General features: G+C 37.6%; 1 protein-coding gene across 4 annotated transcripts in view; it reads right to left on the bottom strand.

Annotated features, from left to right (window-relative positions):
• Positions 1-22960, bottom strand: part of NEDD1 (NEDD1 gamma-tubulin ring complex targeting factor) — a 43126-nt gene that overhangs the window by 6518 nt on the left and 13648 nt on the right. Inside the window, exons 6-14 of one of the 4 annotated variants that reach the window (XR_016216954.1) lie at positions 14878-15107; positions 13326-13527; positions 12759-12954; positions 9113-9241; positions 5739-5786; positions 3853-4055; positions 2529-2685; positions 1098-1254; positions 69-967 (exon numbers count right to left, since the gene is read on the bottom strand). Coding sequence is in view for 2 of the 4 variants with exons in the window: in XM_008256929.5 (XP_008255151.3) it covers positions 1098-1254; positions 2529-2685; positions 3853-4055; positions 5739-5786; positions 9113-9241; positions 12759-12954; positions 13326-13527; positions 14878-15107 (1322 nt within the window). In the remaining 2 variants the exon portion in view is untranslated. Of the gene's footprint in view, positions 1-68; positions 968-1097; positions 1255-2528; positions 2686-3689; positions 4056-5738; positions 5787-9112; positions 9242-12758; positions 12955-13325; positions 13528-14877; positions 15108-22960 lie in introns of all 4 variants that reach the window. The other 3 variants (XR_016216955.1, XM_008256929.5, XM_089308818.1) reach the window with 3 other exon arrangements.

Below are 22960 nucleotides of genomic sequence, written 5' to 3'. Positions count from 1 at the left end.
ATCCCAACAGTTAGAAAGACTTAGTAAATGTTCCAAATAGATAAATATTGAGTAATAAAACAGCTTACCTTTAAAAAGTGATGGTCACTTAATGGGAGGGAATAGAAGATACAAGGAAGGATTTGAGCTGTGAAGTTATACAGGCAAGGACGAAATGCCCAAAGAGGAAGAATAATTATAAAACAAGTGCTTCTAATAGAGCACACAGTCAAGCCAAGGAAAATGGAGAGGAGGGAGAGAGGGACACTGGCATCGTATTTCCTGAATTCAGCTATGGTCACAGGTTCTTTATTTTGGCTGCTACTACACAAATAAACACAAATTCCTTGTCACTGTCAACACTGCCTAAATTATCAATCACAAATGAATTAACATGAAAGAAACAGACATCACAGCAGGACACACTGTACCTACCCCAACTAAGCTAAAAGGCCTTCTGGGCAAATTATTCATTTTTATACCCTTAAAATTGGGTACATATACGAGGCATACAGTGAATGCCAGATAATTACTTTTCTTAAAACAAAAAAAGATATTCTAATAATTGAACATAGCCTCAAAATACTGAGATAACAAGTAAAAGGAAACAGCACTCTAGAACACGTTTTTACAATGTTCAAAATTCAAAGGATGAGAAAGATAAAAATCAGTACAGGAAAAATTTTTTTAGATTGTATTACATTTTAATATATTCTATTCAGAAATACTTACAATTACTTTTGAAAATAGTTTTCTATTACATAACTTCACTTAGCAATAAATACTGCATTTAAGCAACCCATTTGAGCTTACCAGAATTTGTTCATACTTTGATGATAAAATGGCAGCCTGACCGCTAGTCTTCCCTGCCACGTTATCTCATAATTATACTAGGTGACTGTGCCTTTTCCTGGCTGATAATCAATAAATACAGAACATCATCAACAAGACTCACCATGTTTTCTATGATTTTTATGGTCACCAGGGCCTAAACAAAAGTAGCAACCAATATTACTTACATTTCTGGTTTTATATCTTGCAACACACACACAGACACACACACACACATGCACACACATGCAGGGCCTGTATAGAAAGAGTAATTTCTCGATTACTACCTAAAGTCATCCAGTGTTTCCTGTATCATGTTCTGAATAAAACGGATTTGTACAGATGTCAATGGTGCATTTGGCCGATTGTTTCCAATGGTATCAGCTATTTTTTCTGAGAGTGAACTGGCAACTCCAGCAGTGACAGAGGATGCTATCTTTGGATCTAAAATAAAGAATAGAGAAAATATTAATAGTCAACTTGGACTAAGAGACATCAAACAATTCTAAATAAGATTTGGCATGAGAAAACTTGAAAAACTGGCAAAGAACAGTATTCCTGTGACATTTAGAAAAATTCACTGTCTGGAATACACATCTTAGAAACTTTCTATGACATTATTTCTAATAGTCATTTATCTATATTTATAAACTGCCAACCATCTAATGTAATAACATATGACACAGGGATTAATCTTCAAGAATCTCTGAACCATTTCCTCTTATAGAAGATGAATGTGACAAGCTGCACCACAAACCAGATAAACCAAGACTATTAAAAACCAACAGGAGGAACACAGGAGTAGAGCAGTGCTGCAGGCAAAGCCCTAGAGTTTGAGCTAATGCAATATATCCACAGCAGTCTTGAAGAAAAATGTAGAGATCTAGGTAAAGTGCTGCTTCTAGAAAAAGAGTTGCTTTATCTGGATAACGCTTAGAGTTGAACCTAAATATCCCCTTAAATGCCTCAAATTTTTCTAGGTCTACAGCATAATTCTAAGGATAAGATACCACTATGAAGAAGAAAACAAGACAGGTAATTAACCATCTCTTTTCAAAGGATGCCATGTTCGAATTCTATCTACACCATATTAGAACAAAATACTTAATATTATATTCAAAATGAGGTTACCACCAAAAACGAATCAAATCAATATAGCTGAATTTAACCATGCACACACATTTCATTGTCTTCTATTAACTGAATCACACTAGAAAAGTGTCACTAACTTTAGACTCCTTGAACTTTTCAGTGTATGATCACTCAAATATTTTCAGGTCAAATATCTGGAAAACTTTCAGCTTAACACTTTAAAATATAATTTAGTGGCCGGCGCCGCGGCTCAATAGGCTAATCCTCTGCCTTGTGGCGCCGGCACACCGGGTTCTAGTCCTGGTCGGGGCGCCGGATTCTGTCCTGGTTGCCCCTCTTCCAGGCCAGCTCTCTGCTGTGGCCAGGGAGTGCAGTGGAGGATGGCCCAGGTGCTTGGGCCCTGCACCCCATGGGAGACCAGGAGAAGTACCTGGCTCCTGCCATTGGATCAGCGCGGTGCGCCGGCCGCAGCGCACTGGCCGTGGCGGCCATTGGAGGGTGAACCAACGGCAAAAGGAAGACCTTTCTCTCTGTCTCTCTCTCTCACTGTCCACTCTGCCTGTCAAAAAAAAAAAAAAAATATATATATATATATATATATAAAAAATTTAGTGTTATATACTCACTTGGAGTTGAGGTTCCGTTAACTGGGGGTTCATATATCAACTGGGCTTCAATTTCTTTCTCTGGATTTTCAAATTTCTCAAGATTTCTTGTTTGGTTAGATGATGGAGAAGCATTTAGACTTCCAGTCTCAGCACCAGGGGAGATCAACTTTGCAAACTTCACATTTAAAATAAACAGTAACTTTAATATATAATTTCTGGTTTTACTCACATTACCCATAATATTTTTTTACCTACATTTCCCTTTTTTCCCTTAGTAGGTAGGGTTAGGGAAATGAAGGAAGAGTAGGAAGGGGCAGAGAAGGAGAAAAAAAATTACTAGGACTAACAGCAAAATAAACTTACTAATCAAAAACAATCTCAATGATCACATGATGAGGAAAAACTTACTCAACCTCTGCTGTTTAACATCATGTAAAACAGAAAACACGGGGACAAGCATTTGGCCTACCAGTTAAAACACTAGTTGAGATGCTGGGATTCCCACATCAGAACATCTGAATTCTAGCCCTGGCTTTATTCCTGCTAATGCAGATCATAGGAGGCAGCCGGTGATGGCTCAAGTGGTGGTGTCCCTTCCACCCAAGTGAGAGACCTGGATTGAGTTCCTGGTATCCCACTCTTGCCAGATCCAGCCCCAGCTGTTGGAGCATTCGGGATACAGACTAGTGGATACGTCTCTGTTTATAATGTCTCTCTCCTTTTATCTCTACCTCTGAAATAACAATTTTTTAAAAAATTGAAATTGCTGGTCAGAAGAAATTACCCAAATGCTTCTGTGGTAGTCACAAATATTTGAAAAATAAACTAAAAGAGAGGTTTGTACTTTCTGCATATCTTTTCAGTATCATTTTAAAAAATAAATATAAAACCAAATATATATGTCACACTTAACAGACTTGGTAATATTTGATTATTTTGAATTCTTACATAAGAAATTAAATTTGGATACTGTATTTTAGATGGTAATAATGATGAATTCCACTCTTTGCATCATTAATATGCTCTCATATTTGTAGTAAATGACTTGGCCATCAACTTGGGAGTTTTATGTCACAGTAGAAACATATTTTAAAGAATTCAGGCATAAAGCATTCTTAAACAGACATATCAAGTATCTCTTAGAAAGAAAAAACAGTATAAGTTTACATCTGCTGTTACCTTTAGCACATCCAAGGACAGATTTCAAAAGTATTCTTTAGTTATTAAAAAGTGACATCAAGATGCTCAGCACTGTCAATAATGAGGATATATCCACTGGCAGCTGCTTGCTTTCTAGTGATCAACACACAGAGTGAGTTCAGTATCATTTGCAGGCAGATACCTGTTTGAATGAATCTTTAGGTTCCTGTTTTCCCAGATACGTTTTCTTAGACTCAGCTGTCAGATCATGAATTTCATTTTCTTCTTTCCCTGGAGATCCCATAAAAACATTAAGAGGACTAGAATGTAATATTGAACTGCCTGAAGATACTGGATTTTTTCTTGGAGGAAACACTGAGTTTAACTGTGGTAGAAAGTCAAGGCCTGAAAAACAGAAAAAAATGCATTTGCATCATAAGATGTCTCTACATCTTGGACACTTAATAAAGCAATTAACGTAACAGGCAGGTTAATGCAGTAGAAGACATCGGGTGGGGCTGGTGCTGTGATGTAGTGGGTGAAGCCACCACCTGTGGTCCAGACATCCCATATAGCTGCCTATTTGGGTTCTGGCTGCTCCATTTCCAATCCAGCTCCTTGCTGATGCACCAGGGAAAGCAGTGAAAAATGGTCCAAGTCCTTGGACCCCTGTAACCACGTGGGAGACCCAGAAGAGGGTCCTGGCTCCTGGCTTCAGATAGGCCCAGCTCTGGCCACTGCAGCCATTTGGGGAGTGACCCAGCAGATGGAAGATACCTCTTTTCTCTCTGCCTCTGCCTCTCCTTAACTCTGCCTTTCAAACAAATAAATAAATCTAAAAAAAAAAAAAAAAAAAAAAAAAAAAAAAAATGATGATGATGATGATGATGACACGGGATTTGGATTCAGAAGACCAGTTCTTTCTCAAATATTCTCCGTTACTTAATGGACAGGCAAAAATCTTAAAACTTGGGCCGGCGCCGCGGCTCACTAGGCTAATCCTCTGCCTGCGGCACCGGCACCCCAGGGTTCTAGTCCCAGTTGGGGTGCCGGATTCTGTCCCAGTTTCTCCTCTTCCAGTCCAGCTCTCTGCTGTGGCCCAGGAAGGCAGTGGAGGATGGCCCAAGTCCTTGGGCCCTGCACCCACATGGGAGACCGGGAGGAAGCACCTGGCTCCTGGCTTCAGACTGGCGCAGCGCACTGGCCAAAGCAGCCATTTGCGGGGTGAACCAATGGAAGGAAGACCTTTCTTTCTCTCTCTCTCTCTCTCTCTAATTCTGCCTGTCAAAAGAAAAAAAAAATCTAAAACTTTCTGTGTCTGCTTGCTGAGCTGTACATGTAAATGACATTCTCTACCTTTCAAAGTGGTAAGGCATAAGAAGATACATGGGAAAGTACTTCAAAAACTGCAAAACACAATGGATAGTCAGAATTAGTTTTTGATGGTTGAAAAACAAGGAGGCACATTACCAGTTGTAGGTATCAGGGGCGTGTATCTGTATTATATCTGCGGCATGTACCTGTAGGCAGTGTCTATGATGACTCTTCATCACACCTGCCTCCTGGCATCCATCCTGTATGTAAGTTCCTTCCGAGGAATGTGGATTAGACTTAGTAATATACTCCTAACAAAGGGAAAATGCCAATAGCAGTGCAATGCTGCTTCTAAAACTAGGTCACCGACACTGTGGCTTCCATCTTGGGTATTCCATCTCACTTTCTTGCTCACCTGCTCTGGCAGAAGCCAGATGCCAGATGCCATGCTGTCAGCTGCCATACGGACACTCAATTGGCAAGTGGCTGCCACCTCTAGCCTACAGCCACATAAGTGAGCTTGAGAAGCAGATCCTAGCCCAGCCGTGCCTTGAGCTGAATACAGTTTTGGTTGATACCCTAACTGAAGCATCAGCATAAACCCAAAGGCTCCCAGCCAAGCCACGTTCTAATGTTTATTGCACAGAAATAATGAAATAATAAATCTTTTATTCTTTTAAGCCTCAAAGTATGGTATAAATTGTCGCACAGAAATAGAACACTTCATATCACTGCAAATTTTGATTAAAATATTTAGTTCTAAGTAGTTCTTACCATCTCCTTTGCTTATGGATTCATCACCTCCCTTGTTAACTACAGCATCTATAATAAAATCAGAAAACCACATCGAAAAATTGTGAAAAATAAGCCATCTCAACTTAGGCCTCCTACTCATTCTTACAAGAGTTCAAAGATGAACAATCTTGAAAAGAAAAGTTAGTATAGGTTTGGCATACCTAATTCTAAATTCAAAATGTTCTGAAATCTAAGTTTTTTGAGCAGTAAGATGACATTCAAAAAGTTTTTAAATTTGTAGCATTTTGGATTTTGGATTTCAGATTAGGGATGCTTATCTAATAAAGTCTACGCAAAGATTCCCCCCAAAAACAAACAAAACTTCTGAAAGGGAAAATACTTCTGGTCTCAAACATTCCAGGTGGGGAGATTTCCAATCTGTTTTCATTTAAACTTCCCTTCTCACTCTTTCAGCATTATGCATAGCAACAGATATGAAAGACAGTATGAAACTCACAGGAAGCAGAAAGATGTAGTAGAATATGGCCTGGAGTAGGTTTTAGATGTCTGTAATGTTATACCTATACCACTTAACAGTTTCATAACCCTGGAGAAGCCTCTAATGCAGAAGCCTCTAAACTCCAGTTTTTTTATCTACAAAATGGTAACAGTGCTCTGATCATGTGACAACATTGTTTGCTAGATCAATTGACATAATGTAAAAGTATTTTGCAAGCAGTATGTCTTATACAGTATAAGGTTTTCTTAGTACTTATTTCAATGATAGAATATATGTAAAAATATTACATTATATAGTATTATTCATCATTGTAGCTCTAGCACCTCACCTGGTACTTGGCACTATCTGGGACTCACTGGATATTTCTTGAGTGAATGAATGAATTGTCAGTAGTCATTCATTATTAACTTTAGTGATTCATTTATCCTAGTGATGGAATCATCTACATTCATTATCTTCTTTGGCTTCAATTTACCAATTGAAAAGGTAAAATTGACCATTGTCTATTGGACATCAAGCACCATACGCTTTGTCATAAACTAAGTGTTCATATACCAATTGACAACAAAAACCTTTTAACTCAATTCTAACATATTAATAGAAAAATTGGCAAAGTTATTAACAAATTCACCAGAAATCAAAATGATCAATAAGCGTACACCATCATACTAGTAGATTACTTATATGTGTATGTGTATGTATCATGTAATTGCATACTGCATGCACATGTGCACACACACACACTTTTACATGACACTAGTTTCCTCTAAATAAAAGGAGAAGTATTCTTATTCAAAAGATGAAGCAATTGAGACATAAGCATATCAAGCTTTTCACTTAAATACAAAGTGACATCCTTGAGATTAAAAGACAAATCTTTTGACAAGTTTTCTTGTTAATAGGAAACCCTAATGAATGGAGGACATATGCCTCAAATTCTAATCACATTTAGACAGGGCAAAAGCAACTTATTCATTTTTCTTAAAAACCCTTAAAGAGGATTAATAACTCAAACACTTCCAAAAAGCCTCTTCCTACATTCTTCGATGCAGAAGTTGCTCCAGGGGCCTCACAAGCCAAGGCTCCCCTCCGTACAACCTCAGTGACTGTCTCCAGCTGGAGGTCCGGCCACCTTCCCTTCTCACCCACATCCTTCCTCTCTTCCCTCTTCAACAAGGAGTTCAGTTTCTCTTCATCCCCCGAAAAAAAGAATGCTTCCTTTTTCTCCAGTAGTGTAATAATTTTAACATCCGGATACCATTAACACTTAGGTTCTCTTCAGTTGTTTTTATTATAGATAAAACAGTAAACATATAAATCATTACGGACTTCTCTGAATACTTCTAAATTTATAGAAATGGAACCACCAAGCCAAAAAGTATGAATATTTTCACTCTAAATATTTACCCATATTATTGATAACACTGCTATCAGCAGTGAGACTACACCATTAAAAAGTCATTATGAACACCAGCACTAAAAAAATCACAGCGAAAGAATGTCCTAGTTCATAACTATGAACAATGATATATAATGTTTCCATTTACCGAACCAGAACAGATTTTTTTTTTAATTGTAAAATCTATGGAATAGGAGGAGATGGTTCTGAAGGGTGTATATATACAAGAGGTCTTCAAAAGTTCATGGAAAATGTGTATTATGAAAAACCTATATATGGGTTTCAAGATTTTTGCACCCAATTTTTTTTTTTTTTAATTTTTGCCAGGCAGTTAGACAGTGAGAGAGAGAGAAAGAGAGTTATAGACAGTGAGAGAGAGACAGAAATGTCTTCCTTCCGTTGGTTCACTCCCCTAATGGCCGCCACGACCGGCACTGCGCCGATCCAAAGCCGGGAGCCAGGTGCTGGTCTCCCATGTGGGTGCAGGGACCCAAGCACTTGAGCCATCCTCCGCTGCCCTCCCGGGCCACAGCAGAGAGCTGGACTGGAACAGGAGGAACCAGGACTAGTACCCAGCGCCCCAACCAGGACTAGAACCCGGGGTGCCGGTGCCACAGGCGGAGGATTAGCCAAGTTGAGCCACAGTGCAGCCCCAAATAAACATCTTAATTCTACATTTTCATGAACTTCTTGAAGTAGACTCTGATACACACAAACACACACACACGTACATATATATGGTACTTTTAAACAAAAGTATAAAAGATGAAACAATCTCAACTAGCCACATTTCCCATGCAAACATTTAACAAATACCAATTGAATACTAATAGTCAAATAAAATTTCTACATTAGGGAGTGGGCACTGTGGTGCTGTGGGTTAAGCCACAACTTGAGAATGTCCACATCCCATACTGGAGTGTCAGTTCAAGTCTTCCTCTGTTTCCAATCAAGCCTCCTCTGTTTCCTATCAAGTCTCATGCTAATACATCCTGGGAGGCGGGAGAGGATGGCTCCAGTGATCGGGTTCCTGCCATCTAACCCTGCTAGGGGTATTTGGGGAGTGAACCAACAGATGGAAGATCGCTCATGCTCTAACACTCTGCCTTTAAAAAAAATTTAATAAACAAAAAATTAATTAGAATATTTTTGCACACAAAAACATCTAAGATTTGAGGAAGATTTATTTTGAATTAGATACAAGTAGGACTGTTTATAAATGTAAAACTTCCTTTACAAAACCTTTGTGGAAATCAAAATACTAACTTGAGAGCTATTTCAGAGTTCATGTGTGAAAATCACCAGCATATATTTTAGAATTATAATATGTGAATTATCAGGGTAAAGGAAAAGATAACACCCAGGAAGTGAGAAAATCGGCAAACTGCCATGAACAGAGTTAGACTGAAGCTATTCCTCATGTCTTTAGCATGAATAAAAATCTAATGGCTACCTGTGAGAGACTTTGATTCTCTCTGATGCAAATGGACTTACCATCTCTGACAGGTGAGAACATGTCACCCAGACTACTCTTCCCAGTATCATCAAAACTGGAGAAATCCTGATTCTTTCCACTCTCCGTTTCCTTAGGTAAAATATCTGTGCTTATGCTTCGAGGCAAACCTTATAAAAATTAAATACAAAAATAAGTGTTAATACATCTAAAATTTTATCATTGAGAGCTAGGGTGCAAAAATTAATGTATTGTTAATAATGTTATAACTGTGAGCCTCAGGAAGAAAGTGTAGAAAACAGCAATAGCTTAGCTAACCTGCATTTTCATGGAATAAAAGGTCCTTCAGAAGCAAATAGCTGTTCACAGGGCAGCATCTTCTTTTAGGCATTTTCATGGAATTTTTCTAAAGCATTTATATCCTTTGCTGTCCCCTTAAAGTATACTCAACACAACTTACTTCCATTATTCTTATTATTACAAATAACTAAGAAAGTTTATAAGGCATACTCTGTGATGCCTAATACAGCAGGATGCAACTGATGCCAGTTCTCAAATTTGCAGAGAATGGGTCTCTTTTTTCCCCCTTTTACTGTCTTTTCTTTCACTAACAGCAAGAGCATAACATTGCCCTCAGCATTATTGATCTCAAATGACTTCTCTAACTTCTGTAGATTACTAGGAGAAAAGAAACCACAACATCAAACTCATAAAGAAGAGCAGAGCAGACAACACTAAAGAGGTTGTGGCCAATTATTTTCTCAGGCAGTATACAACGCATCGCTTCAGGGCAGAGGCTTGTAAGGGGCATTCTGCAGGCTCCATAGCTTCTTACTCCTCTCTGGGTGAAGGACTAAGTTCCAGATTCAAGAACTTTGATGAAAGTCTAGCATTTGAATTGGCAGCATGTTCCCATATCATATTTCTAAAAGTGTTTTATTTGACATGTCAACGGAAAACCGAAAAGCCTTAGATGAAAAAAATATATATAAATAAAATGTCCAATGCTTGCTAATGAAATTAAAAAATAACACTGACTAGAAAGTTAAAGCGTGATGAAATCATTCGTAGAACACTACCGTTGTAGAGTGGTTACACTGTGGCTGGCATTGCGGCATGGCGGGTAAAGCTGCCACTTATGATGCTGGCATCACATGTGGGTGCCAGTGCTACTCCATTTCTGATCCAGCTCCTCACTAATGGGCTGAGAAAGCAGCAGAAGATGGCCAAGTGCTTGGACCCCTGCTACCCACTTGGGAGACTCAGATGAAGCTTCTGTCTCCTGGCTTCAGCCTGATCTAGCACTGGCCAGTGTGACCACATAGGGATTAAACCAGCAGATGAAAAATCTCTTTGTCTCTCCCTCTCTCTCTGTAACACTTTCAAAATAAATAAATAAATCTTTTAAAAAATGTTTATACCAAGTGTTTAACTGTTATAAGAAGGAAATTTCCTCTATTTTTTTTCTAGATTGTTAACACATTTGAATGCATAATTCCAGCCTCTGGACCTTTGAGAAATAGAAGTCAACTATCATATAAAATTAGTGGGAAAGCCTCATATTTTACTTCTTTATCCCCTACTAAATATGAGAACCAAGTCTACATAAAGCTTAAAGTAACAGTAACAGGCCAGCACCGCGGTTCACTAGGCTAATCCTCCACCTGCGGCGCCAGCACACCGGGTTCTAGTCCCGGTTGGGGCGCCGGATTCTGTCCCGGTTGCTCCTCTTCCAGTCCAGCTCTCTGCTGTGGCCCGGAAGTGCAGTGGAGGATGACCCAGGTCCTTAGGGCCCTGCACCCCATGGGAGACCAGGAGAAGCACTTGGCTCCTGGCTTCAGATCAGCGCGGTGCGCTGGCCGCAGCGGCCACTGCAGGGTGAACCAATGGAAAAGGAAGACCTTTTTCTCTCTCTCTCACTGTCCACTCTGCCTGTCAAATAAAATAAAAAAATAGTAACAGTAACAGTGACGATTATTATTATATAAAAATGATATGCACAACACCATTATTTATGGCACGTCTCCCAGGTGCCAGGTACTTGTGATACATATTCTCGTATCTTCACAATAATCCCAGAAGTTAATTATCCCAGCGCACAGAAGGAAAAAATAAAACTCCGTAAGGTCAAGAAAACTGCTTGAAGCCAGCCTGATAGGAAGTGAGAGACATGAGGCAGTCTATTCTCAGTGGTTTAGAGGGAAAAATAAAAGTGTGTATGTGAATGTGTGTATCTTTGAGAGAAAACAGAATGCTGAAGCAAATGTGGCAAAATTTCTAAAGTCTGAAAAGAATTCTTTGTACTGCTCTCAAAGCTTTTCTGTAAGTTGGAAATTATTCTGAAAGAAAATTAATAGACAAAAATCTCTGTGGGCGAGAACAAACACTCATTTTGGCAGAAAATTTTGGGAACACACCAACTGTTATCATTAATCAGTGACCAAACAGTCAAGTTTTTCATGTCCTAAGTAGTGTTGTTGTTATTGGTAAATAAGAGCTTCCTTATTAAAAACTGAATGAATAATGGTGAGACTCCAGAGAATTTACAGTAAATGACAGAATCTTCATTTTGCTTAATTTTTGACAATTATGAATAAATTTTAAAATTATAAAATAATTGCTTAAAATAGAAATTTTCAGAACATAATTCAACATCTTAGTGGGTACTACTCTTTTACATACCAAGAAGCATTTCTTCTTTTATTTGGTACCAACGGTGTTTGTCTTCAGGGGTTCTTACATAAAAGGATCTATTATGGCATGTAAATTCACAGAAAATTTACTGTGAATGTAATTGTTTTTAAAAACTGCTCCACTCTGTCAGGGTCAACAAATTAAAGTTTTGCTGCATTTGGGAATAGCAACTCAAACTAAGACACCAAAAAGATTTTTGCCCTTCTTTGTCCTGAAAATTAAAAAATACATACATGCCTGTATTTTAATTAAGGACAATATTCTGGAAAAATAATGGAATACCATGTAGACATTTCTATTTCTTAAAAGCTGACAGCACAGAATAACTTCTTAATATAAAAATAAAAATGTTTTCAGGAATTTATTGAATATGATCTTTATTGCGGACAAATAATGTTTTCTGTAGAAAGTATGGGGAAGCTTACTATCATATTACACTGTCACAAAATCTAAATAAATCCTGTTTCAGAATTATTTCACCCATATTATTTATTAGAAGTAATCATTTAAAAATTCCAACACTTTATTTATTTTTTAAATAAACTACAAATATATTGCTTAGTATGTGTCAGGCACTATTTAACAGTTAAAAATATTCATTTCATCACCTTACTTTTCATTCTGAAATATGAAATAAGAGGCTTTTTTTTTATTTTTTAAACTAGAGAGTCAAATCACAATGACAGCAACACAAAAAGACAGTCTGTAGTGATTTATCTGAAGACATAAGGAAAATCACCTGGTTAGTGGTAGTAATGATGGATAATTTATCATTTTATTTTTAAGACATTTCTCACAACAGATGTTCAGCTAAACAAAACTTTTCATAACAGTTTAAAAATTTGTAGCTAAAGTTAAAATTTTCCTGTTTTCAGTGATATCTACTAATAATTTTACCTAACTCCCAAGTTCTGAGAGCTTGAAAAAAATGCTAACTACATATACTGGAGGAGGAAAACAGAACTCCCAATGCGATATATAAGCAACATTTACCTGCTTTCTCCTGAACAGCAGCTGTCCCTTTCCCCACAGCCGTGGTCATGGGTTGTGGTAGGACCGTGGCAATGGAAGTGGCGGGTGCTTCTCTGGCAATTCCAGAATTCAGAACTCCTCCGCTAGCACTGCTCACGTTAACAGCTCGTTTGTTCACTGCCGTGGGCTTATTTGAACTGCCTTTATTTAAACTTGACTGAAACGTAATGGAATATTTAAAAGCTCAAGTTACTAATGTGTCATACTACACATTAATATTTTATAAGCTCCTTGTTGAAAATACATTTTTCTCTTACAAATCTTTAGCTTGCTGGTGGATCTGAGTTTCTTCTAAACCAAAAAACTCTCTTAAAATACTTTTGCAGACAAGGAGATATGAGAATTAAGCACAAAAAAAGTTTTATGGCCAAGTATATCAAATGGTTTTGGATTATCATTATCTAAAATGCTATTATATACAAGTGATTATGAAGAAAAATTTAGTGTTTAACTGACAACATGTAATTTTCGTATTCTGAGCTACGTTTATTTAGTAAACTCAAAAATGCTGAAAAGAAAATAGCTCACCTTACTAAGAGCAGTAGAGTACTGAAATGCTATACACTGGACAGATGTCTTGTGAGCACTGATGGTTTTAACTGGTGATTTCAACATCCTTAAATCATACTGATATATTTTCCCACGGGAAGTTCCAATGGCCAAAGTGGCTCCATCAGGCATGAAATCTACGGCGGTGAGAGGAGTGTCAGCCACAATGGTTTTCACTAGCCTTTGGAAAGGAAGACAAAATACATGGAAATACATTAGTGTATACAGGTATGTATACACATGACTGATAAAGAACTGAATATCAAACCCAACATTATCAAGATTAGGCCAAAAGGATACACATCCCAAATACTTGTTTAAACAGAATTTTAGAATTTGACTTAAAGATACCTCAGATAAAATGAAAGATAAAACTGCTAAATATCTGTCCTATTTTCCTATTCACTTCTAATTGGTATATCCCACATCTTCTAGAAACAGTACCTATTTGAGTAATTGTTATTCTGGCAGTGAATGTGACAGAGTCCCATGTGATACTCCAAAAACAAGGGATCTAGCCTCTGGGTTGAGGAGGCTTCAAGTGTCTACTGTCCATTTATTACCCTGTTCAGGCCTCAGGAGAATACGACCTTTCACAGGGAAGCAGCTGCCATTGTGTTCTTAGTTTTGCACCTCTTCACCAAAAAGCTAAAAGCAACTGAGTCCTTGTGGCTTGGTCCTCTGGTAACTAACACAGAAATATGGATATGGATTGGCTGGAGCTTAGCTCTCTGCTGGAGTGTTGGGAGGAGAGAATGGCTTACAGACTCCTAGGGCTGTAAGTAGATCATTGCACAAATGAAGAGAGTGAAATATATACTGTAGAAATTCTATAACAGGAGCTGATAGGGAATCTTCCTTAATAGTGAAATTAATGTTCTAAATGATCTGTAGATATTGTTAGGTATCTCAAAAAACAAAAGTTAGCACTTTTGCAGCTGTTTCCTTTTAAGCTAAGTAAGCATGCTTATAAAATGGTAACACAAAGAGCTCAAATGCTTAGAAGATTATGCACTCCTAGCTCCAGATCAGTGTTTCTCTGTTATCCCGAGGGGACATCTGGCAATGTCTGGAGACAGTTTAAGTTTTCACAACTCACCAATGCTTCTGGCATTTAGTGGGTAGAGGCCAAAGATGCTACTAAATATCCTATAACGTCCACACACAACAAAGAATTATCCAGCCCCAATGGCAAGTTTAAAAATCTTTCTCTAATAAATTAAAGTGAAGTAATCATATTGCCTTAGAAATACATTAATTTAGCAGCATTTTGAAAAATAACATGTATGCTAAAATAAAGATGTGAAATCAAAAGATGCTACCCCCTCAACATTCATGTTCCAAACATACCCTTAATAATATGCACACCCCTTCTGTTTTTTTATCTGCACATGAAGAAAAAAAAGAAAAATTTGCCTTACTAGATATATTAAGGGCCCTTGAACATTAATCAGCCAAGTCAAAAATGTTTGCTAATACAGTAACAACAACTAATTGCTACTAAATTATAAAATTAGCATGTTATACTTACTTCTTACTTGCAGTGTCATAGAGAATGATTCTTTTATCCAAGCCGATGGTCACAAATAGCAATTCATTGACAGGAGAAAAACAGAGGCCTGAAGCTGGAGCTTTATGTGTACTGTCAAAGTTATGGTACGAATTCTGACTGTTCACATCCCAGAGAGTTACTACTCCATTATCCGACACACTACCCAGTAGTGATTTCTTAAACAAGGAATACTTCAGGTGACGAATAGACTGTAAAAATAAAATAAATCTCAGGTAATTGTAAGCATTCATAAAGACATTTTATGTAAACTACATAAAGCCAAAGACACTGTTCACATGGGGTTTATAGAGCGACAGGTTTGAACCATGACAACTGCAATATCATTTAGTTGGCTATAATATGACCCTAAAACATTCCAGTATCTATGAACTGAAAATTCATTATGCCTTTATTATCCTCGGTATAACCATCTCAATTCCCGTCTCCCGAGGGAGAAAAATGTCATATACTGAGATTATATACTTTAATTTATCAAGGTTGGAATACCCACCATAAATAAAAGGTCTACTCACAGTCAAATCACTAACACGTAAAAGGTGACACTGAGAATCAGCATCTTTCATATTTAGTTTTTACATATACACATAGTTTAGACGTGCGCGTGTGTGTATGTGTGTATATATATATTTACTTGAACATAAGCATCTGATGTACTAGCAATTAAACACTTAAAGCATAATAAAAAAATTAACTGAAGCACCAAGGAACTGCCAACACTCCAGACTGGGGATGGACATATCCACTCCTTCAAAAGCACCGGCCTCAGGGCAATGCTGGCCTTTCACACTCAGCCCTGGAGGAGGTAGAGACATTCTCCTTTCTAGTTCTGCTGGGGTGGAATAAACAAAGCACCAAGCCTCAGTAAACAGGCCCTGGATTAAAATTGGCTGAATTTCACCTTCTTTACTAAACTACTGCATTCAACTGTGCTGAGAATTAAGTACTTTACATTTCAGCTCATTTTCCCACCTGGAAACGCCTATACTGCTTTCTTCTAAGATGTTTCAAAATACATATTAGCCCCCAATAACAAAAAATGCTTAGGAATAACATAAAATAAATTCTAAGGAAAAAAAGTGTTTCCAGAGGCCTAAGGTAAGATAATTACTATGTGCATCCATTCAATTGGGCTCCTCATTTTCACAGTCTGGTGAGCTTCCCTGGTAAACATATTGTACCTGCTACTGCAAGTGGAAGCTCACACAGGGCTTTCTCTGGCCTGTACCCATGTGCCCTCCTCTTTGCTGATTTTGTTTTGTGTCTTTTCCCTGTAATAAAGTATAGTTGTATGTAGGACTTTAAGTTGAAACTTGTGTGTATTCCTAGTGAATCCCAAGCCTGGTCTTGGCAAACTCCTACCTACCCCCTCCACAAGACAGACAGACAGACAGATACATACACATACACACACACACCACATATGGGAAAGTTTATAAACAGATACTAAGAAATCTAAAATCCCATGAACAACATTTACAACTTTTTAGATGGACAGGCACTGACATGAAATCCAAAATAAAGGCTGGTAGGTCAAATAATGAACAAGTTCTTTATGGTACTACCATCTGCACAGAAGGAAGCAGAGGGACAAGGAGTCTGAAAGAGATCTAAGAACAGGAGAAGCCCTGAATAGCCACAGGATATTCACAGAAAAGCCTGATGGCCAATTTCACAGCATCAGCTGAAACCAGGAAGGCCCAATGCACTATCAGGTCTGTGTAAGCTCTGCAGAAAGGTCTGAGGGACAAGAGCAGTTTAGCTCCAGGAAACTTCCACACCTGAGTAGCCAAAGTGCCTCCCTCCAAGGCTGGGCCACACCGAGGAGATATCACTTGGAATAGCAGCAACCCAGAAAAAAATGGAGGCAATAGAGCTCAAGGACACACCTTCACAGACAGATGGAGAAAGAAAAAGCCAGGGGACCTTAGAAAGTGAGTCACCCTGTTTTTGAAAAAATTATCTAAAATCTAGAGGGAGTTCCAAGAAAGTAGAATAGACACCCTGAACCTCATCTCTATCTGGAAGTTCAGGGAAGCTAATTTCACAGATAAATTTCACATAAAGTTACTAGGAAAACAAGGAGAAGCACTTTTTCAACAAATGACCAAAAGGACAATGAAATGATACAAGACAAAAGCAGCATAAATTAGAATAGTGAAGAATAAAATTTTGGGAAAAATATGAATTTTAAATGTTTCTTCAAAAATGAAGGCTAAATTGGAAGGAATACAAGAATGAATAAACTTGAGGTCAGTGCTGTGGCGTAGTGGGTAAAGCCCCCGCCTGCAGTGCCAGCATCACCTACGGGTGCTGGTTTGAGTCCCAGCTGCTCCACTTCTGATCCAGCTCTCTGCTGTGGCCTGTGAAAGCAGTGGAGGGTGGCCCAAGTTCTTGGGCCCCTGCACCTATATGGGAGACCTGGAAGAAGCCCCTGGCTTTGGATCGGCTCAGCTCCAGCTGTTGGCAGCCATTTGGGGGGTAAACCAGCGGATGGAAGACTTCTCTCTCTCTGTCTCTGCCTTTCTGTAACTCTGCCTTTCAAATAAATAAATAAATCTTTAAAGAAAAAAAATGAATAAACTCAACAGACAGTACCTTAAACACAGGTATAAAAATGAAGTGATTTTAGAAAACCAGTAAGAAATGAGGAAAAAGTTTAAGAGGACTCGAGCAAGTGGTAAACCACTGAAAATAATCTATGACAACCTGACAACAGCAACAACAAAAAACCAAAGATGGAGAAAAGAACAAATAAAGGCAATAACTCAAGAAAACTTTCCTAAAATAAAAAATTTAAAACTACATATTAAAAGAAGACACCATGATTCTAACAATGGCAATGCAGAATGACAAAAACTAAGATACATTTAAAGAAAAAAAATTCTTTGAACACCTAGGGAAAAGAACAAGTGACTTTTAAGGAAAAAATTCATTATCATCAGACATTTGAGACTGAAAGGTAACAGTGTAACACACTTAAGCTCCTGAAGGAAATAAAATGTGAGCCTGTAACTCAATTACATTGAAGGAACTTACCCCTACAAAGAAAATGTCAAAAGCAAAAGATGGATGCTTAATGGAAATAATATTAACACATGATGCTCGTTGTGATTAAAAATTTTTTTTAAATACCTAAAATAATAGAGGAAAGTCGATAAACTATGAAACTGAACAATTAAATATACAATATCATTAAAAATGACAATTTAGGGGCCAGTGTTGTGGCATAGCAGATTAAGCCAGCAGCGCTGGGGATCCCATATGGGCACTGGCTCTAGTCTCAGCTTCTCCACTTCCGATCCAGCTCCCTGATAATTTGCCTGGGAAAGCAGTGGAGGATGGCTCAAGTGCTTGGACCTATCCATCTACATGGGAGACCTGGAAGCAGCTCTTGGCTCCAGGCTTCGTACTAGTCCTGTCCTGGCTATTGGGGTCATTTGAGGAGTGAACTAGAGGATGGAAAAGCCTCTCTCTCTCTCAACTTTGTCTTTCAAATAAATAAATCTTTTGTTAAAAAAAATTATGGTTGTGGGGGCTGGTGCTGTGGTGTAGCAGGTAAAGCCACCACCTACAGTGCTGGCAACCCAGGATGCCGGTTTGAGTCCCAGCTGCTCCACTTCCAATCCAGCTCTCTGCTATGGCCTGGGAAAGCAGTAGAATATGGCCCAAGTCCTTGAGCCCCTGCACCCACGTGGGAGACCCGGAAGAAGCTCCTGGCTCCTGGCTTCAGATCGGCACAGCTCCAGCTGTTGTGGCCATTGGGGAGTGAACCATAGGATGGAAGACCTCTCTCTCTCTCTCTGCCTCTCCTTCCTTCTGTATAATTCTGACTTTCAAATAAATAAATAAATCTTTATTTTACAAAATTTTTTTAAGATTTATTTTTACTTACTTAAAAGACAGAATTCCAGAGAGAGGTAGAGACAGAGAGAAGGGTCTTCTATCCACTGGTTCACTCACCCAGATGACCGCAATGGCCAGAGCTGCACCAATCTGACTGAAGTCAGGAGCCAGAGCTTCCTCTGGGTCTCCCACGTGGGTGGAGGGGCCCAAGGACTTGGGCCATCCTTTATTGCTATCCCAGGCCATAGCAGAGAACTGGATTGGAAGAGGAGCAGCCAGCACTAGAACCAGCACCCCTATGGGATGCCGGCGCTTCAGGCCAGGGCATTAACTCACTGCGCCACAGCACTGGCCCCAATAAATAAATCTTTAAAACAAAAAATGATGATTGTGAAGACTGATACTATGAGGTATATGATTTAAAACACAGTGAGAAAAAGACTGAAAACAAGATTGGACAAACAGAATGATTATAACTGCAAGGAAAAAAGTTACAAAAAATAGAACAAGAAAACATCTTTCAAATAATTTTCCAATAAAGAACATTCAGAGAGGAAAAAAAATAGAAGGAAAAAAATTAGCCTTTCTCATATACAGACATACATTATTTTTATTTATGCCTATCTGTAATTATAAAACTGCTCAAGAACATAACATACAGGTAAAGAAAGTATAAATAAATAGTAAGGAAATGCTTCAAGAGTATCATGCACATATTATATCATACATTTATACCAACCCGAAATTATACTGATGATCCTCTATAATATAAAAAAAGACAACTGCTCCAGATATAAAGATTTATAGCCAATCTTTTTGAGTGCTAAACTTCAGGTATGAACAAGTATGCCAAATAAAAAATATACTAATTCTTAGCCAAGATATAATGGCAAAAAATGTTTTGCATGAAGGATCTCTGTGAGTGAGATCCCAGTGGAAAGAAGGGGCCACCAAAGAAGCTACTTTTCTCTGAAGGGAAGAGAGAACTTTAACTTTGCATATGGCCCTGTCTAAATACCAACAGAGTGTATGGACTCAAAAGGCTTCTATAGCCTTGGCAGCTCATGTCAAGAACCTCGGGTGATCACTGATGGCATACATGAGTGTTAATTGTTAAATCAACAACAGGAATCACTGTGCACCTACTCCCCATATAGGACCTCTTTCCTTAATGAGTTGTATTAAGAGAAATAACTGTAAAACTTGCTCTCAATCTGTACTTTATACCTGGTATGTGTGTGTGTGGGTGCAAACTGTTGAAATCTTTACCTAGTATAGAGTTGGTCCTCTGTATATATAAAGTTAATTAAAAACAAATCTTAATGAAGAATGGGATGGGAGTGGGGGTGGGAGGGCAGGAATGGGAGGAAGAATCACTATATTCCTAAAAGCTGTACATATGAAATTTGTATGCATTAAATAAAAGCCTTCTTAAAAAAAAAAAGTGCTGCCACAACAAACTCATAGAATGACATACGCCCTAAACAGCACTCTGACCTCAGAATCAGCCCTTAAGGCATTCTGGTCTGGCTGAAAAGCCCATGAGAGCATTTCAGGCATGGAAAGCCAAGACACTGTGGCAAAAAAATGTCCTACATGAAGGATCTCTGTGAGTGAGACCCCAGTGGAAAGAAGTGGCCATCAATGAAGGATGTACTTTTCTCTGAAGGTAGGAGAGAACTACTTTGCCTATGGCCCTGTCTAAATACTGATGGAGTTTGTAGACTCAAAAGGCTTCCATGGCCTTGGCAGTTCATGTCAAGAGCCAAGGAAATCACTGATGTCATAAATAAGAGTGTCAACTGTTAAATCAACAACAGGAGTCACTGTATACTTACTCCCTATGTAGGTCCTCTGTCTTTAATGGGTGTACTATGAGAATTAACAGCAAAACTTGTTTTCAAACAGTACTTTATACTTTGTGTGTCTGTGAGGGTGCAAACTGTGGAAATCTTTACTTAGTATAGATTTGATCTTCTGTATATAAAATTAATTAAAAATGAATCTTAACAAAGAATGGGATGGGAGGGGGAGCAAGAGGTGGGATGGGAGTGAAGGTGATAAGGTGGTTATGGGGGGAAGAACTGCTATATTCCTAAAGCTGTACCTATGAAATTTGTATTCATTAAATAAAAGCTTTCTTTAAAAAATACATATATACTAATTCTTGATAAAAAACAAAAGGCTGTTTTTAGGTGTAAGTAATCACTATTTATATTTACCAGGTCTCAAGAAGCTTATTAATATAAAATCTATATGTAAAATATCAAAAATTTAAGAAAAATTAATACATTTAACTCAAAGAAAACCTGCTACACTTAAAGTTCTTTTTTAAATCTTAGGAATTAATAAAACACATCTACATTTTTAGCTGCTTTGAAAAAGGCTACAATTTGAGAACGGCAACACAGGTTGAGCTGCTGAATTTGCCAAATACTGACACTCAATTATAAGCCGTCCATCATCCCCGGTGGTTCTGCAGAAGTAGCAAGCCCTCTTTCCCCTGCAGAAAGACACTGCGATCTACATAAAACTAATAGCTTCAATTAAGCGCAGACATTTCAAAGAATCTAAATATATTCAGGCAATCTCCTTTCTGATATGAAATCCAGGATGATGCAGACTCAGTGAAACTCTAAGATCTGTTACTTCCACTAAGAAACCAATTAATAATTACTAAAGATTTCAAATCCTTGATTGTTCATAGACACAAAAATAAGAACAATTTTAATTTAAGCACAGATGGGTCTTTTTTTTCTTTTTGGATAATTCAGATCCTATCTACATTAAGACAGTTCAACACAGAAACTGAGCTAACAGTATATCTGAATTCAAATACGTCACCTTTTTGACAGACTTGAAATTTTTATGAACACTGTTCAATTTTAAGAAATATATAATATATTTGAAACTTTAAATAAATTTCAAGAAGTCTTAGAAAAAGTCATTTTAAAATGAATGCTCAAGTAGCAATTTTATGCTTTTGGTCAACAACTATTGGTCAAACAAGCTATTACTAATTCATTTTTAGAAAAAATTAATTAAAAATCTTTTGAAGATTTCAATTATGCTGCTTGTAAGAGGAAAGTATGGGGCTGGTGTTGCTGCGTAGCAGGTAAAGCCACCACCTACAATGCAGGTTTCTCACATAAGTACCAGTTTGTGTCCCAGCTGCTCCATTTCCAACCCACTCCATAAAAATGGCCTGAGAGAAGCAGTAAAAGATGGCCCAAGAGCTTGGGTCCCTGCTACCCATGTAGAGACTTACAGGAAGCTACTGGCTCCTGGCTTCAGGCTTCCTAAGAAAACCCAGATATATCCTTGTATACAGAGTTCAATGTGTGCCTTCCTTTCTTGTTTTAGTCATGCAATTTCCTCTATATAAAATATGACTCTTCCAGAATTATGTATTAGCCTATTAATATTCCAGACATTTCTAAATGTATTTATATATTCACATAAACATCTTTCCCAAGTAAAGCAAAAAGGTGGAGAACAGACTGAAAACAAGGAAACATGATATGATTCCAAATACAACATGGAAATGTCAAAAGGTAACCCTAATTCAGAATACAATCAAATAATTGGCAAAGAGGTCAGTTAAATCACAGTAAAACCAAACAACAAATTAATAAAGCCTTAAACCCAGCCGAAATCATCCTCCTCTCAATTATCTCCTTCTTTATTTCCAATCAAATACTTTTCTCTCTACTGTTTTGAATCACATTAGATGGTTTTATATTTGTCTCTATGCCTTTTATTTCCTCAATACATAGGAAACTTGAAAAAATATTTTCCTATAAACTTTTAATGTATATTAAATACTCAAACATTACACACTATTCAAATAATGATTTTTAAAACTAGTTTTAAGTAAAGATCTCCCATAATTTATCTGATAATAGTTATAGCCAAATTGATTACAATAAAAAGTAAGGATTAACGCAATTACTTTCTGCCTAAACACACTCAATCATTTTGTATCTACCAAATAGTACAAGGAAACTTCAAAAGGTTTGTAGAAAAGATAATTTTGGTGCAAACAATTAATAAAACAAAGCAATTTTCTCATTATATACATTTCCACAAACTTTTGAAGACTCCTCATATGCGATTTCAAAAATTTTTGCAGCAAAATATACTTTTGAACACTTTAAAACTACTCCGAAAAAAGTTAGCATTGCATTTTTCAAGAAAG

The sequence above is a fragment of the Oryctolagus cuniculus genome, chromosome 11 (genome assembly GCF_051225735.1).
Source record: "Oryctolagus cuniculus isolate XC-2025 breed Fujian yellow rabbit chromosome 11, ASM5122573v1, whole genome shotgun sequence".
Lineage (NCBI taxonomy): Eukaryota > Metazoa > Chordata > Mammalia > Lagomorpha > Leporidae > Oryctolagus > Oryctolagus cuniculus.
The sequence above is the reverse complement of the archived record's forward strand: the minus strand, read 5'-3'. Positions and strand labels throughout refer to the sequence as shown.